This window comes from Mauremys reevesii, linkage group 6 (genome assembly GCF_016161935.1).
Source record: "Mauremys reevesii isolate NIE-2019 linkage group 6, ASM1616193v1, whole genome shotgun sequence".
In the NCBI taxonomy this organism is placed as follows: Eukaryota; Metazoa; Chordata; order Testudines; family Geoemydidae; genus Mauremys; species Mauremys reevesii.
In genome coordinates, this window is record NC_052628.1 from 42,893,287 (window position 1) to 42,908,392 (window position 15,106).

Below are 15,106 nucleotides of genomic sequence, written 5' to 3' on the forward strand. Positions count from 1 at the left end.
ACTAGAAACACTAATTTTGCTGTGCATCATATTTACTAAAAAGCAAAAACTAAAGACAAGTGCACTGATCGTGAAATTTAAAAAAAAAAATCAAGCTTGTCTGAACTTTTTTTTAACCCATTGTTACAATTAACACTCAAGATAATTATAAATAAAAAAAAAATCAGCGAAAAAAGTTATTTTCACTCCCCCCCCCCAGTTTGCATAGTCTTCACATTGATAACATATCATCAGTTTTACTGTGTCAGCTCTTCAATGAAGGAAACACAACTACCTCCATGTTTGTATAGTGACTAGCATAATGAGATCCTCATCAGGGACTCCAGGCACTACCAGTAATTGATAATTATCAGAACATTTCAATTATTTGTGGGGATCTCCCACCCAGCAAAATAGGACAGGAAAAATATCAAAAATAGGAAAATTATTGTACAATGACAAATATTGGCAGAAAAGGAATCAGGCAGGTGTAGTATATGAGACTACTTTTAATTATATTTTAAAAATTTGAACGGTTTCAAGTAGTTAATGTTACTTTAATTTAAACCAAGAATAAAAACCAATAGTTAATACAGTTCCTCTGTTGGTTTCATTATAGCTGGTTGTGTACTGGGTGCAGGTGCAATAGACATATATACTGATTCAACAAAACGTTACGTTACACATTTGCACTACAGAAGTTCACCTCAAAAACTAAGTGTGTGATTTTTTTTAATGCAGTCTTCTGAAAGGAATAGATTTCTTTTCCTGAATGAGATCCTAAAAATAAATACTTCAGACCTTTGTTTTAAACAAGCAAGCAGAAAACAGAAGTAGTTTCTCAGAGAGACTCAGAATTTCAGAGTTTTAAAACTTAAATCTCTAATAAAACAATTAAGATTGTGATGCATACCACCCTGTCGATTGAGATTCTGCATTTCCCTTTCTCTGCGATCTAGTTCTGCTGCTTTTCTTTCTAATTCTTCTTGGCGTTTAAGCAGCTCAGCCTGGGCCAATGCATGCTCCTGAGGAAAAACAAGCACCGTTAGATATCAACAAATGCACAAACTTGGAATTTTTGTTCTTTCATATATGTTCTTCAATTATGTTGCATTCTCAGTCATGAATCAAAATAGACCTGCTATTTTAATTAATGAATGCAACAACTTGTACCTAATTACAGCATGTATTTCTGTAAAGCATAGCACTGATTATGGAAAGTAATGCTGCTTTATAAAATTAACATTGGCCTAAAAGAGTACTTTTATATATGCAATTAGAATTTCTTTTGCAATTAGCCTATTCCCAAAATGTTATATACAAACCTTTGCTATTTGTGTGTAAGCAGGAGGTTCCTCTGTTGGTTTCATTATAGCTGGTTGTGTACTGGGTGCAGGTGCATTAGGTATTTTCACATTTCCTGGTGGAGGCTAAGAAAAGAAAGTTAAAATTATAAGAAGACACTTTCACAAACAGATACTTTACACTATGGAAGACAAAGAGATTATCTACTGTACTATTTTTTTTTTAAAGGACATAATAGATAACTAAAAATTCTGTGGTAAGCTGCCTGCAGTAACACTGATCTTTAGGAAAAAATAATTCCTTCTTCTATGATAAAATATTATTTATACAGTACATTACTTGCCAGAGATGCAACACAGCATTTTATAAATAATTGTACACAGAACACAGGAGTTTAAAACGATTCAGATATGAACTGGGGTGAGTATAATTATCAGTTATGGGAAGCCCAGGAATTAGAAGTGACCTATTTATATAATAAATAAATAGGACAAGGACTATTTAACAGTGATCTCTAGGACTTTTCCTAGCACAGACGTATGTCATCTATTGAATAATTAGTAAGGTAATATACCCTCCTATTCAATGTTTCAAATCTGAAGATAATTGTTCAGTGTTCAGATATTTTTAATATCTCCATTAATATTTGCTTTTACAACTTATGAATTTCAGGCATTATAAGCACTTTTCAATTATCTGCAGGAAGGACTGGTTACAGTTTGCTTCTAATGGTTACAAAATAAGTTTTTTTGGTTGTGCTATTCCTCTCTCACTAATTTCAATATCCCTCCCTCTTCCTCTTTATCCTCTATGCACCGCAGAAATAATACCTTCATATTTTCCCAGATTTCTGACAAAGATGGGACTTGAACTGACACTACCTGGATAGGTTAAGGTCAAAGGACTACAGTTTATCCTCTGGAGCTATCCCACAGCAGTGAAAATTTTAATGCTGGAAACCTTTTGGATCCTCTTTCTGCATATGTGCAGTGTAATCCTTTTACAACAGAACCTCTGAGTTAAACACCAGAATTACAAATTGACCAGTCAACCATACACATTATTTGGAGCTGGAAGTACATAATCAGGCAGTAGCAGAGACAAAAAGAAAAAGCAAATACATTGCTGCTGCCACACATTGAGCAGATGTTTTCAAAGAACTAGCCACAATGACCCCAACATCTGTTTCTTGAGTGGTAACAGCTAATTCAGACCCCATCATTTGTAGGTATTGTTGGGATTATGGGTTTCCAATGTACATTACTTTGCATTTATCAACACTACTAAACTGTCAACCTTCAGAAAAAGCTAATACCCAACTCTTTTCATCAGTATCTCAAAGAACTATAGAAAGGAAGGTAAGGATTATTATCCCCATTTTACACATGGGGAAGCTGAGGCACAAAAAAGTGAAATGACTTGCCCAAGATCACCCAGCGGGCTAATAGAAGAGATGGGATTAGAACCTAGGTCTCTCACATCCCAGTCCATGCTCTATGCACTAGACCAAACTGCTTTTCCTCAGACTTCACAACAGTGCCCTTTTGAGTCCAAACCATAATTCTGATTCCTAAACTCATATCAGTTCTGGTGCCCAAAATTCAAGAAGGTTGTTAATAAATTGGAGACGGTTCAGAGAAGAACCATGAAAATGATTAAAAGATTAGAAAACATGTCTTCTAGTGATAGACAGAGAGCTCAATCCTTTTATCTTAACATAGAGAAGGCTAAGGATGACTTGATTACAGTCTGTAAGAATCTACGTAGGGAACAAATATTTAATAATGGGCTATTCAATCTAGCAGAGAAAGGTATAACGCAATCCAATGCTGGAAGTTGAAGCTAGACAAATTCAGACAGGAAATAAAGTGTACATTTGTGTCAGGGAGCATACTTAACCAGTGGAACAATTTACCAAGGGTCGTGGGGAATTCTCCATCCATGACAATTCCTAAATCAAGATTGAATGTTTTTCTGAAAGATATGGTCTAGGAATTATTCTGGGGAAGTTTTATGGCCTGTGTTATACCAGAGATCAGACTAGATGATCACAATGGTCCCTTCTGGCCTTGGTATCTATGAACCTTCTATGGATCATATCTGAATACAGTAGCCAAGAGAACTAGAAAAAAAACTCAGATATTTCTCTGATCTCTCCCACTGGTGCAAGCCTCACTGAGTTTACTCTTACTATATAAAGTTTGAGATTATGTGTAGTAAAATATTACAAATAAACTAAATACAGTTAATATTCTAATCTGATAACTGAACATTATAAGGGACTCACCTCATGGGATCCATGAGGTATATTAAGTATCAAAGCTTGTTTGCAAGCATTGATTAAAAATAACCTTGTGTAAACACTCCAAGAGTAATTGACTTTTTTGCCACTTCCTGTATAAATTAGCATATAAGAAATCAATTCTCTCTCTAGCTTACAAGCACTCCTACACATATCTCTAAATAGACTTTACATTTACATTCAAATTTAACTACTCTGAACGCATTCCTATTCTTTAACTGAAGCAGGTCACCTGGCCTAAGAGTGGTAAGGGTGTCTATTTTAATTCAATAATACTCTGTTGGCATTGTAGTGAGGCGGCCTGGCTCCGAGCTGCACCTGAGAGGGCCAAGCCAGAACAGCCGCCAAAGTGGGCGGAGTCCTGTCCCCGCCCCCCGGAAGTCAAGGGGCGGGACAGGAAGTATAAAGGCCCGGCCCCAGCGGTCAGTTGACCGCTGGCCGCTGGAGAGGACAGACGCTGGTGCCCGAGCTCCTGCTGGGCCGAGCCTTCCATGAGCCCAGCACCCTGAGGAGGACTGGCCGAGCTTTCCCCGAGCCCAGTACCCTGAGGAGCTGCCTGAGCTTCCCCTCGCCCAGGGTCCTGAGGAGCAGCCCGACCTACCCAGCGCTCAGTACCCTGAGGAGCCCATGGTGTGGGACACGGCGGAGGACGCTGGGGATGTACAGGTACCAATGGAGGGGGAGATTGGAAGTGGCCCGGGGATAGCCGACCCCGGTCTGGCTGCAGCAGACCCCGAGCCAATGTCAGTGTGTTGCGGCCAGGATCCCCACTGACCCAGCAGCAGACTGACTGCCGCTGTTAGGGCCCCAGGCTGGGACACAGTGGAGTGGGTGGGCCTGTGTCCCCCCTGCCACCCCACTTACGGGTGGCAGTCTCCCCCTCACACCAACGCTCAGATGTAGGAGCCTGGACTTACCTTAGTACTGTTGGTTTGCTCAGCCCCTGCCTGAGGGTCTGAGCCCCTGAACTGCTGTTGGTTTGCTCAGCCCCTGCCTGAGGGTCTGAGCCCCTGAACTGCTGTTGGTTTGCTCAGCCCCTGCCTGAGGGTCTGAGCCCCTGAACTGCTGTTGGTTTGCTCAGCCCCTGCCTGAGGGTCTGAGCCCCTGAACTGCTGTTTGTTGCCCCGCCCTGACCTAGGGCTTGGGCTTTAAATACTGAACTGTTTACTCAGCCTCGCGTAGTGAGGCGGCCTGGCTCCCAGCCACACCTGAGAGGGCCGAGCCCCCACACCGGACCCTTACAGGCATGACAAATTATACAAATGTTATCAAAATATAAAGAGAAACCTCAAGAATATGTGATTGGAAGGTACAAAGTGACCAAGATTGTTATTTGTATTACATTAACACCTAAAAGCCAAACGAAGATCAAAACATCGTGTGCACAGTACCCATTCATAAAAGAGTTCCTGCCTCAAAGAGTCTATAATTGAAATATTGTAGTCTAGACGTGGCTTCTGTTTGCATGGTACTTTATGTACCCTAGTCTACAGCTCTAGTTTAAGGTCACTAATTCTAGTGTTGGCAAGGCTGCAATAACTGCACATTTTACTGTCAGGAGGTTGTATGCTAGTACAATACGGCTGAGCAGGTATCTTTAAGACTATAGCTTGTGGCTTTTACTTTGTTCTTATCTTGCATATTTGGTGCTCAAACATCTACTATCTTGATCATTGTTCAGTTTAGGAAGAGGATATCTGCTCTACTAGACAGTAGGTTATTGTCAACATGAGCTATTTAACATCATTTGCAGAAAAAACTGATAATCTTTACTTGTTAGGGAAGGGATGTTAAAGGGAAACAATGTAGAGGGAAAGGATAAGGAAGAGCTAGATCTGTTCCAGAGTCATTGTTGCTGAAGTGTGTGTGCACGCAAAATATTTGTTTGCAGAACTGTGCATTTATTGTCTCTTGGGTTTTCATACCAGTTAAGAGAAAAAGAAACAGTTCATAACTAAACAAAACCTAGAAAAAATGGCTTTTCCCCCCAAGACCATCTGCTCCAACAGCATTTGTCCAAAGACAGAGACACAACCACACAAACAACGAAAACCCACAGGAGCAACACACAGGCTCCAGTTGGCAAACTCCGGCAACAGCAGAGGCATCAGTTTTGAAAACAGAAAGTGAGCATATGAACACAAAACCATTGAGGTTCACAGACATTCAGTAAGTGGCAGAGTATTCCCTATCTGTCAGGCTGTGTAACCGGACCTCCATCCTAGACATCCATTAGTTTTGTTAAATGAGTTTTCATTTATATTATATTTATCATAGAATATCAGGGTTGGAAGGGACCTCAGGAGGTCATCTAGTCCAACCCCCTGGTCAAAGCAGGACCAATTCCCAACTAAATCATCCCAGCCAGGGCTTTGTCAAGCCTGACCTTAAAAACCTCTAAGGAAGGAGATTCTACCACCTCCCTGGGTAACCCATTCCAGTGCTTCACCACTTTGAGTGAAAAAGTTTTTCCTAATATCCAACCTAAAGAAACTGAACTCACAATCCTGGGTTTAGCAGGCCAATGCTCAAACCACTGAGCTATCCCTCCTCCCCTGAAATTTACTAGCAGCTTCTAGATTCATTGACTACCATGTAACCTCCTATAACCTTGATTAACATCATATGACAGGGCCAAAAACAGGGCCAAGTGTCTTACCAAAACACCCATACACCACATTTTTATCACAGGCATCTATTAAGCATTTTATTTTACTGGTGTTTAGTGGAAGTCCTGAAGCTAGGAAAGATTTAACTTTGCTTGTTAGGCATCATATAGACTGAAAAGGGCGGGACTGAAAAAATGCCTGTTTTATTCTTTTATGCCAAGCATAAAAATGTAATTTAATAGAGCTAATTGAACTTTTAATTAACAAAAAAGTGGCCCTTTTTTCCTAAATGGAAGTTTTCATAAAGTTTTTTGGTTAAGAACTCTCAGCTTATTTTTGTTTGTTTAAAAAAAAATGTTGAAACTAGAAAGTTTCTGCCCAATATGTACAATTTTATTTTTCCAAAAGATCTCTACAATCTAAACTGGTTTAATTGATGTAGGGCTTGAGGGAAAACCAGAGACCAGGACATAGCAAAGAGGCTTCCTGGAAAAGTAGTGCAGGCTGAGGGACAGAGGAAGAGAAGACTCTCCCTGAATGTAAACTGGCTCTTTTAATCCCCCACAGCTCTTCTTAAATCTAAAGTGAAACCCTGATTCTAATTAAGTCTATCAGCATATCCCAACTGAGAGTGCCACTGTGGTGTCTTTCACCACTAACCAGAAATAAAGAAATCTTTCTGAATAGAAATCAATGAACTCAGATTTCTAACTGAAATTTTCTGGGACTTGATTTAGTAAGGACATCTGTGGTTATACACTGCCATGATAGCTATACAAGATACATTTCTTCATAGCTTCCTACTATAATGAAGCTGAGCATGTTTGTTACTTGCCTTTAGCAAGAAAACCTGTCAAGGAAAAAGTCCCTCCAAATAAATGCTGCTGCTGTTGCATTTCAGGTATAACATCTGTATAAGAATTAGTTTTAAATAAAGTATACATAAACATCGGCATCTCACAGATCCTAAAATGAACAACTGTGCTAACATCTGTCACTAAACTCAAACTTTCCCTCTCCCTTCGCACCACCACCCACCACAAAAAAAGGACGCTACTCTAATTTTGTTATATGACTGGCATCTAGGATGAGGCCCAGCTAGATACAAGTTCTCATATGCCCAATTTAGGGGTATTTTAGCTCCTCCCCTCGATAGAACAGATTCAGAAGTTAAAGTGCATTTTATAATCATACAAATTTACAACAACTGCATAGCTATAGCTCCGGAATTCTCAAAGAGGAAGAATGAGAAAACTACAGATAGCTATATTCATTTTGCATATTTTCCTGTACAGTAACTCAGTGATGAGCTGCCAAAATCTTACAACCAGTTCCCTATAAAAAGTTCTGATTTAAAGGGGGGAGCGGGGGAGGGGCCAGGGGAGAGAGCCTCGTGGGGCCGGGGGCCCCTGCAGGGCCTGGGCCAATTGCCCCACTTGCTCCCTCCCCTCTGGCCAGCCCTGGAGTTTGCAGCAGCCCCCCCCCTTGCTGGGCCATTCAAAAAGCGGCAGCAGAACAACTCCAGAGCTCAGCTGAGCTGCCCAGCTGGTGCCAGCAGCTGGCCATGCTGCAGCTGGGGGGAAGCGGGGGAAGGGCCGGGGGAGCAACAGGATGGTCCGGCCCATGGACCAGAGTTCTTTGCCTGGCCCTTTAACAACCGGGTCTCCACAGAGGTCTAATTTTAACAACCGGTTCTTGAGAACCTGTGGGAACCTGCTCCAGCTCACCACTGCAGTAACTCCTCTTAAAGTTGTCCCGCTTAACGTTGTTTTGTTGTTACGTTGCTGATCAATTAGGGAACATGCTCATTTAAAGTTCTGCAATGCTCCACTCTTATGTTGTTTGGCTGCCTGCTTTCTTTACAGCTGGCAGCCTCCCTACCCCTCCCCCCCCCACACACACCTCCCGCCGGCAGACCCCACAGATCAGCACCTTCCCTCTCCTCCTCCTGCCTGTGGCAATCAGCTGGGTTGCAGCCTTTTGGAGGCAGGAGGGAAGGGGGAGACTCAGCACACAGGCTCCCCCTCCCTCCCCTGCCTCCCAAATACCGCAAGCCAGCTGATTGCCCTGGGCAGGAGGGAGGGGGGAGAAGTGAGGACTCTGTGCACCTCCCCTCTCCCTTCCCTGCCTCCTGTCAGTGGCAATCAGCTGGCTTGCAGCATTTTGGAGGGAGGAGGAGCGAGGACTCAGCACGCAGGCTCTCCCTCCCAACTAAACACAGCAAGCCAGCTGATTGCCCCGGGCAGGAGGGAAGAGCGAAGACTCGGCATTCCTCCCCCTCCCTCCCCTGCCTCCCGACACAGCAATCAGCTGGCTTGCGGTGTTTAGAAGGGAGGGGAGAAGAACCAGGATGCGGCGTGCGAAGTAAAGGGGGAGGAGGTGGGGGGGAGAAGAGGCGGGTCAAGGGTGGGGACTTGGGGGAAGGGGTGGAGTGGGCAGGCTGAGGGTTGAGCCCCCCTGCCCTTGGTGCTTGCAGAGTAGGGGAAGCTGCCCTGGAACCTACCCCTCCCATTTACATTAATTCTTATGGGGAAATTGGATTCGCTTAACATCGTTTCACTTAAAGTCGCATTTTTCAGGAATATAACTACAACATTAAGTGAGGAGTTACTGTAGTAATCTATATGGACCTACAGCAAGACTGCTATTCCAATTCCTGGCTTCGCAAACAGACCATCAAAACTGTCTGACAGTGATACAAGACAGATGAATATCAACCAGAGAATAAGATGTTAAATTTTATTTACAATTTAAGTCATATTTTAACCTAGTGCACAAAGTCATTATACCACAGAATTTCCTTTAAATAGTATTTTAAACTTGCCATTTTTTGTTATGACAAGTTGTATAATATTGCTTTTACATGTCAGCAATATCGAGCAGTTCTCTGCAGTCACACCGACATGTGTGCGCGCATACTGATTCTTTCCAGATAACTTTTGAATAGCCATGATAAGACAAACTAGCAACAAGTCACGTGCTTAAGTCCCACTGAAGTCCACCCACATGACAAATCCACCACATGTCATTAAGGGCCTATCTTCTATTTTCCCTCATTTCCTTCACATTCCTAAGAGTGCAACTTCCAAACTTTCTGTAAAGCAGTTTTCCAAAGAACGCTCAAAAAAATAACAAGAGCATATTCAAGAAATAAACTAATGTGCTTACTGTTCTGGAATCTGAGAAAGGATTGTACTCGTCTAATCCCGGTGGAACATTTCTTGTCACTTGTGTAACTGAAGGATCCTAGAAAAGAAAACTTATGTAAAAGGTGTGCATGCATACTAAAACTAGTGACAATGCCTATACAAAGAGTCGAGACTTTCATCATGTTAAATTTGATTAGCGGTATACAACTGCTTTCCCGATCATATACTTTTTGAGCCACCACCATGTTCTCACATCAGCTTTCATATAAACTGCTCTGCTATACATTTCATGAGCTGACAATATTAAAGAAATTATTTAGGAAAAAAGATAAGGAGAGCCTGACTGTTAATCTGGTTTTACTTAAGATCTTTCCCCAACATCTCTCTTACGGTCCAAGTGTTCCATTCATTTCAGTAGAAAGTTAATTAGACTTGCACAATACCACAAAAGGGTACTGATGTATTTCTTCTCTAGATAAATATCCATTTGTATATAGGTAATAAAACCTATGCATGCCATATCCAGGATAAGACAACAGCATTGGTGCATTAGGTAAGAGCTAATGCAGGGGTCTCAAAACATGCAGCCTGCGGCTCGCATCCCCCCGGTCTACCTCCAGCCCAGGGGTGGGCAAACTACGGCTGCAGGATTGCCCCCCTCGAGCCCTGCACCGCTCCCTGAAGCGGCTGGCATCACGTCACTGTGGCTGGGGAGGGGTGGAGCAGAGGGCTCCGTCCATGTGTTGCCCTGGCTTCCAGGCACCGCCCCCCCACAGCGCCCATTGGCCGGGAATGGGGAACCTTGGCCAATAGGAGCTTCGGGGGAGGTACCTGTAGGCACAGCAAGCAGCATGCAGAGCCCTGTGTCCCCCTCCCCCAGGGGCTGCAGGGACATGGTTCCAGCTACTTCCCAGAGCGGGAACCTGCCCTGGCGTGCGCCACTGCCACCCTAGAGCCCAAAGCCCTCCTGCACCCCACCTCCGAGCCCCCTGCCTGCACCCCGACGCCCTACTGCACCCCAACTCCCTGCATTGAGCCCCCTGCCTGCACCTCAACCTCCCTTCCCTGAGCCCCCTTGCCTGCACCCCAACCCCCTGCTCTGAGCCCCCTGTCGCATCCTGCACCCTGAGCCCCCTGCTGCACCTCAACTCCCTGTCCTGAGCCCCCACCACACCCCTCATGCATCCTCTGTGGGCAGGGAGAGGGCAGAGTTGGGGTGGGGACTTCAGGGAAGGGGTTGGATTGGGGGCAGGGAAGGGGTTGGATTGGGGGCAGGGCCAGGGGCAGCGAGGGATGGTGGTGTCAGTGATGTGGCCCTAGGGCCAATGAACTAGCCCTCATGGTCATTTGAGTTTGAGACCTCTGGGCTAACGGAATGGACACACAGTGTAAATTTAGCCTGAAATTTACAATTTTTTAACTATATACTTATAAATTTTAACCAAACAGAGGTGTTTCTACACTTTTTTTAGTTCACTGCTCAATCTGAGAGAAATGAATAAAGTAAACATGAAAAGTGAATTTGTATTTCTAACATGTTCATGTATTAGTAACAGCTAAAAAATTCTTTACCGATATGATTTAAGTCAATGTCTCTAAAAAAAAAAAAAAAAAGACTCAGGACCAGACAATCACTAGTGCACAGAAAGTACCTGAAGCTTCCTTTGCAAAAATATAATCTGATAGTTCCACAGTAAAGCTGGTTTTCATTTTTGTCAAAACAAGAAAAGCCCTAAATATATCTGCTATTCCTAAATCTAAACCACATCATTCCATCCTGATCTTCTTATAACACTCAATTGACATGAGCTAAAAGCTGCTCTCTATCAGATAGCTGATTTATAATAGGAAAGCCCTTTAGAGAAAAGCTGTCAAAAACTGTGATGAAAGGGAAGACTGCATCCTATCCACAGAACTATCTGAACTCCTCAACAAGACATTCAAAAGGAGGTCAGATGGGGGGGGAAGAGACCTTTCATTTTGCCTCTAGGCTTTTCTCAGCCTAGCTTTCTCCCTGAAACCTGTTAAGAAAGGAAGCAGAGAGGAGGAGACCTTTTCTTCAAAAGGGAAATGCGGTCCTAGGCCATGGCTGGGACTTACATGGATAAATGCTCAGCCTAACTACCCATCAGAAATTTGAAATAAAAGGCTGAAGTTTTCCTCAGCAAAGCTCGGCAGCTGGAAGGTCTGGTTCCACCACTGGCTGTGGAAGCTGTTTCAGGGGCAGGGCATTCCAGTGCTGTCAGTGACCAACAGGTTTAGTTCTGCCCCCCTCCCCCCAAGCTGAAGTAACCCTTGTAATGGATCTGTGGACTGCAGCAGGATAAATAATTGTTTATATTCCACCTGAGATCTCCTCTTTCCCAAATGCAGTTTTGTTTTTTAAACAAAAAGAAAAAAAATCTAGTTTTTACAAGAATCTAGTTTTTTTAATCTCTCTGTAAAGAGGGCCCTGTAAAGAGGAACCTCTACTGGGTTATCTCCATAATAGATTTTAATTATGGAACCAGACTTGAATATAGAGTTCCAAGTGAAACATCACCAGTCCCTAAATAAATGGCTAGATTAACTTCTTACGGTCTCTCCACTTCTCAGGATTGCAGTGATTGCTGCTCAAGTTAAAACGTTGTGCTTTAGCACAACAGCAGGAAAAAAATTACATTTCTCAAATTTCAGCTGGAGATCATACAAAAGCAGGCTTCATGCTAGCTCTCTGAATGCAGAGACAAAACACCACAATGAAGAATTAAAAATGCAGTAAACGAAGTAAATTGACTTAAGCGCTAGACTTTGAAAAGAGGATACAGAATAATTTAAATATGAAACTTTTATAATTAAACAGCATTACAAAATATTGACTATTTCACAGAAGCCTTTCAGACTGGGAAAATGGTTGTGTAATATAACCTTATCTAAAAGAGAAATGTACACCAATCAATTAAAATAAATTTGCAATATGTAGGTGCATGTACAGATTGCTGGGAAGAGTAGGAAGAGAAACAACTGATACAATTGATCCCTGAAGTTTTAGGGCAGTGGTTCTCAAACTTTTGTACTGGTGACCTCTTTCACATAGCAAGTCTCTGAGTGCGACCCCCCCCCTTATAAATTAAAAACACTTTCTTATATATTTAACACCACTATAAATGCTGGAGGCAAAGCAGGGTTTGCGGTGGAGGCTGACAGCTCGCAAGCCCCCATGTAATAACCTTGCGGCCCCCTCAGGAGTCTCAACGCAGTTTGAGAACCCCTGTTTTAGGGGTAAGACCCAAAATCTCAATTATGTGCTGGTGTAAGCTCCAACAGTGTCAATTTTAGGTCACCAAAAGTTCCTGCTGTACCCTCCTCATGCACCCTATTATCCATCCCTCATACGTCCACAGCTACATTTTCTCACACATATACATAGGCCACGCATGCACCACCTACATTATTCCCGAATCCCGCCTACTCGGGCAGTCCTCATCCAGTGACCCAATTTTAGATCACCAGCTAAAAAATGCCCTCTGTCACATACCCACTCTGTCCAACAGTATTCACACACACTCTAGTAATTTTCTGATCGCTGGTTCTGCAACTTCTCAATCTACAAAAGACTCATGTTTCAGCAACAGTGAGTAGTTTGCCAAAGTAACATCACCGCCAGCCAGGGCTGCAAGCAGAAGGAACAGAACTGACAGTAAGCACTCAGTCCCTCAGCTACCAACTTCTTCACTTCCCTGGTCTCTTCCAATCTAATAGGGCCTGGAGAAAGTGGGAGGCAGCTGAGACCTGAAGGGCTATTAGGAGTTAAGTTACTAGGCTATTCATCTCCTGCTACAGGCTCAGACAGAGAGCTATCTGTGTCTTGTCAGCTGATGATGTGAAGAGCAAAACTTCCAATAATAGTTTGCCAGCCAAAGAGCTGTAGAGCTGGAGGAATTACTGGAGTTACGTGAGGGGAAAGCGGGAATAAAGGAAATTTTTAAATACAGTAAGCAGAAGGCGAGAGTGTAATCTTCACTGTATTATCCCCAATGGGATTTCTGACCACCTGTAGAGCCACAGCAGGGGAAAAAAACCCAATACAAGGTATGGCAAAAAAGGACAAAAAAAACTTCCAACCAGTGAACTAAGCACGTCACCAGCTGAGGGAGCTGTCAAACAAGAATCACCCTGCCTAAATAGGTGTAAGAAAGCACTAGTGTGGGCACAAGGGCAAGCCTCTGGCTCTCTCTACACTGTGGAGCCTATGCTGGCATCACCCCCTAGTGTAGACGCTGACGAAACCAACAGAAGGAGTTTTTCTACTGGTGGAGGAACACCACTTCCTTGAACATTAGCTACGTCGAAAGATGCACTCAACGTCTACAGTCAGGGTTTTGGCAACATAGCTCTGTCTGTCAAGGATGTGTTTGTTTGTTTTTCCCCCATCCTTGATGGATGAAGATATGCAGGTAAAACTTTTACAGGAAGATCAAGCCTTACACTGACTCAGGTTAGCTAGCTGTGGATGCATTCAATTGTTTGTACTTCAGTCAACTGTTTTGCACTATCTGAACCACAAACAATTGTGTTCTTTAGTGTAAACATAACCAAAAAGTCTTCCAAGCAGGAAGATTTAAGATACTGAAGTGTACTATTTTCTTCCCTGATGTTATAGTTCTACACTAAAGATTCTGATGTGTTGGACCATAGGCACCAACTCCATAGGTGCTCCAGGGCTGGAGGACCCAAGGGAAAAAATTAGGGGGTGCATAACACCCACCAGCAGCCAAGCTCCCCTCCCTCCCAGCACCTCCTGCCCGCCGGCAGCCCCCACCCCGATCAACTCTCTCCCCCTCCCTCCCAGCACAGCTCAGCTATTCTGTGGCATGCAGGAGGTGCTGGGAGGAGGAGGAGAGGGCATGGGGCATTCTTGAGGAGGGGGTGGAACTGGGTGAGAAGATGTGTGTAATAGGTGGGGTGGGGCGGATTAGAGATGGGAAGAGGCGAGGTGGCTGTTTGGGGGATGGGGTGGAGCCTGGGGCAAATCCAGGGTTCAGCACCCCCGGGACAAGGAGGAAGCCAGTGCCTGTATGTTGGACCTCAGACAGAGTTGTGAACAACACTTACATTTAGTGAATCCTTTTCTGGGAAGAATTACATGCTTTCTGGTGTACTGTGAGAGACAAGAACAAAAGCCAGGTATCTTCAATCAATGCAGACATGTACTTATCCCAAGAAAGTAACAATTGTTTCACTGCCATTATAAAATGACATGTCTGACTTCCTACTCTTATCCATGTCTATACACCATACATCAGTGGTTCCCAAACTTTAACAACCTGTGAAACCTTTTCACTAAAATGTCAAGTCTCGCGAACCCCTCCTAAAAATGAATATTTCCAGGGATTTTCTCCTTTCCCTGAGTATAAATTATAAAAGCAGTGATCTTGGAAATATATAATTTGTTTTCATGACATGCTTATTACACACTATTTACTATTTATTATTTATCACAGTATTTTTATTACATTTTGAAAATAGCAACACTCTTCCAAGATCTCACTTTCGTAGCTTGTATCACTTTGAATAAGCCTGTTATAAGACAAGGCTCCTATGTTTCATCACAGCATGAAGATATTTAAGAAGCCAACTCAAAGAGTTCCTCCTATACAAGCATTCAGGTCTTGAGCAGCGCAGACAAACAACTTGTTCTTCATAATAATTTAAAAAACAACACTAGCTGCCTATTTAATTTTAAAAACAGCAAAAAAAAATCCATCTCCCTTTCTTTTTTT

The 15,106-nt window shown here is 43.1% G+C and overlaps 1 protein-coding gene across 8 annotated transcripts in view; it reads right to left on the reverse strand.

Moving 5' to 3' along the window:
• SCAMP1 (secretory carrier membrane protein 1) overlaps positions 1-15,106 on the reverse strand; it is a 104,023-nt gene that overhangs the window by 66,906 nt on the left and 22,011 nt on the right. For 3 of the 8 annotated variants that reach the window (XR_005600937.1, XR_005600938.1, XR_005600939.1), the window contains 4 exons: positions 14,439-14,484; positions 9,364-9,441; positions 1,305-1,409; positions 893-1,004 (listed from right to left, as the gene is read on the reverse strand). Coding sequence is in view for 3 of the 8 variants with exons in the window: in XM_039545949.1 (XP_039401883.1) it covers positions 893-1,004; positions 1,305-1,409; positions 9,364-9,441 (295 nt within the window). In the remaining 5 variants the exon portion in view is untranslated. The remainder of the gene's footprint in view (positions 1-892; positions 1,005-1,304; positions 1,410-9,363; positions 9,442-14,438; positions 14,485-15,106) is intronic. The other 5 variants (XR_005600935.1, XM_039545949.1, XM_039545951.1 and 2 more) reach the window with 2 other exon arrangements.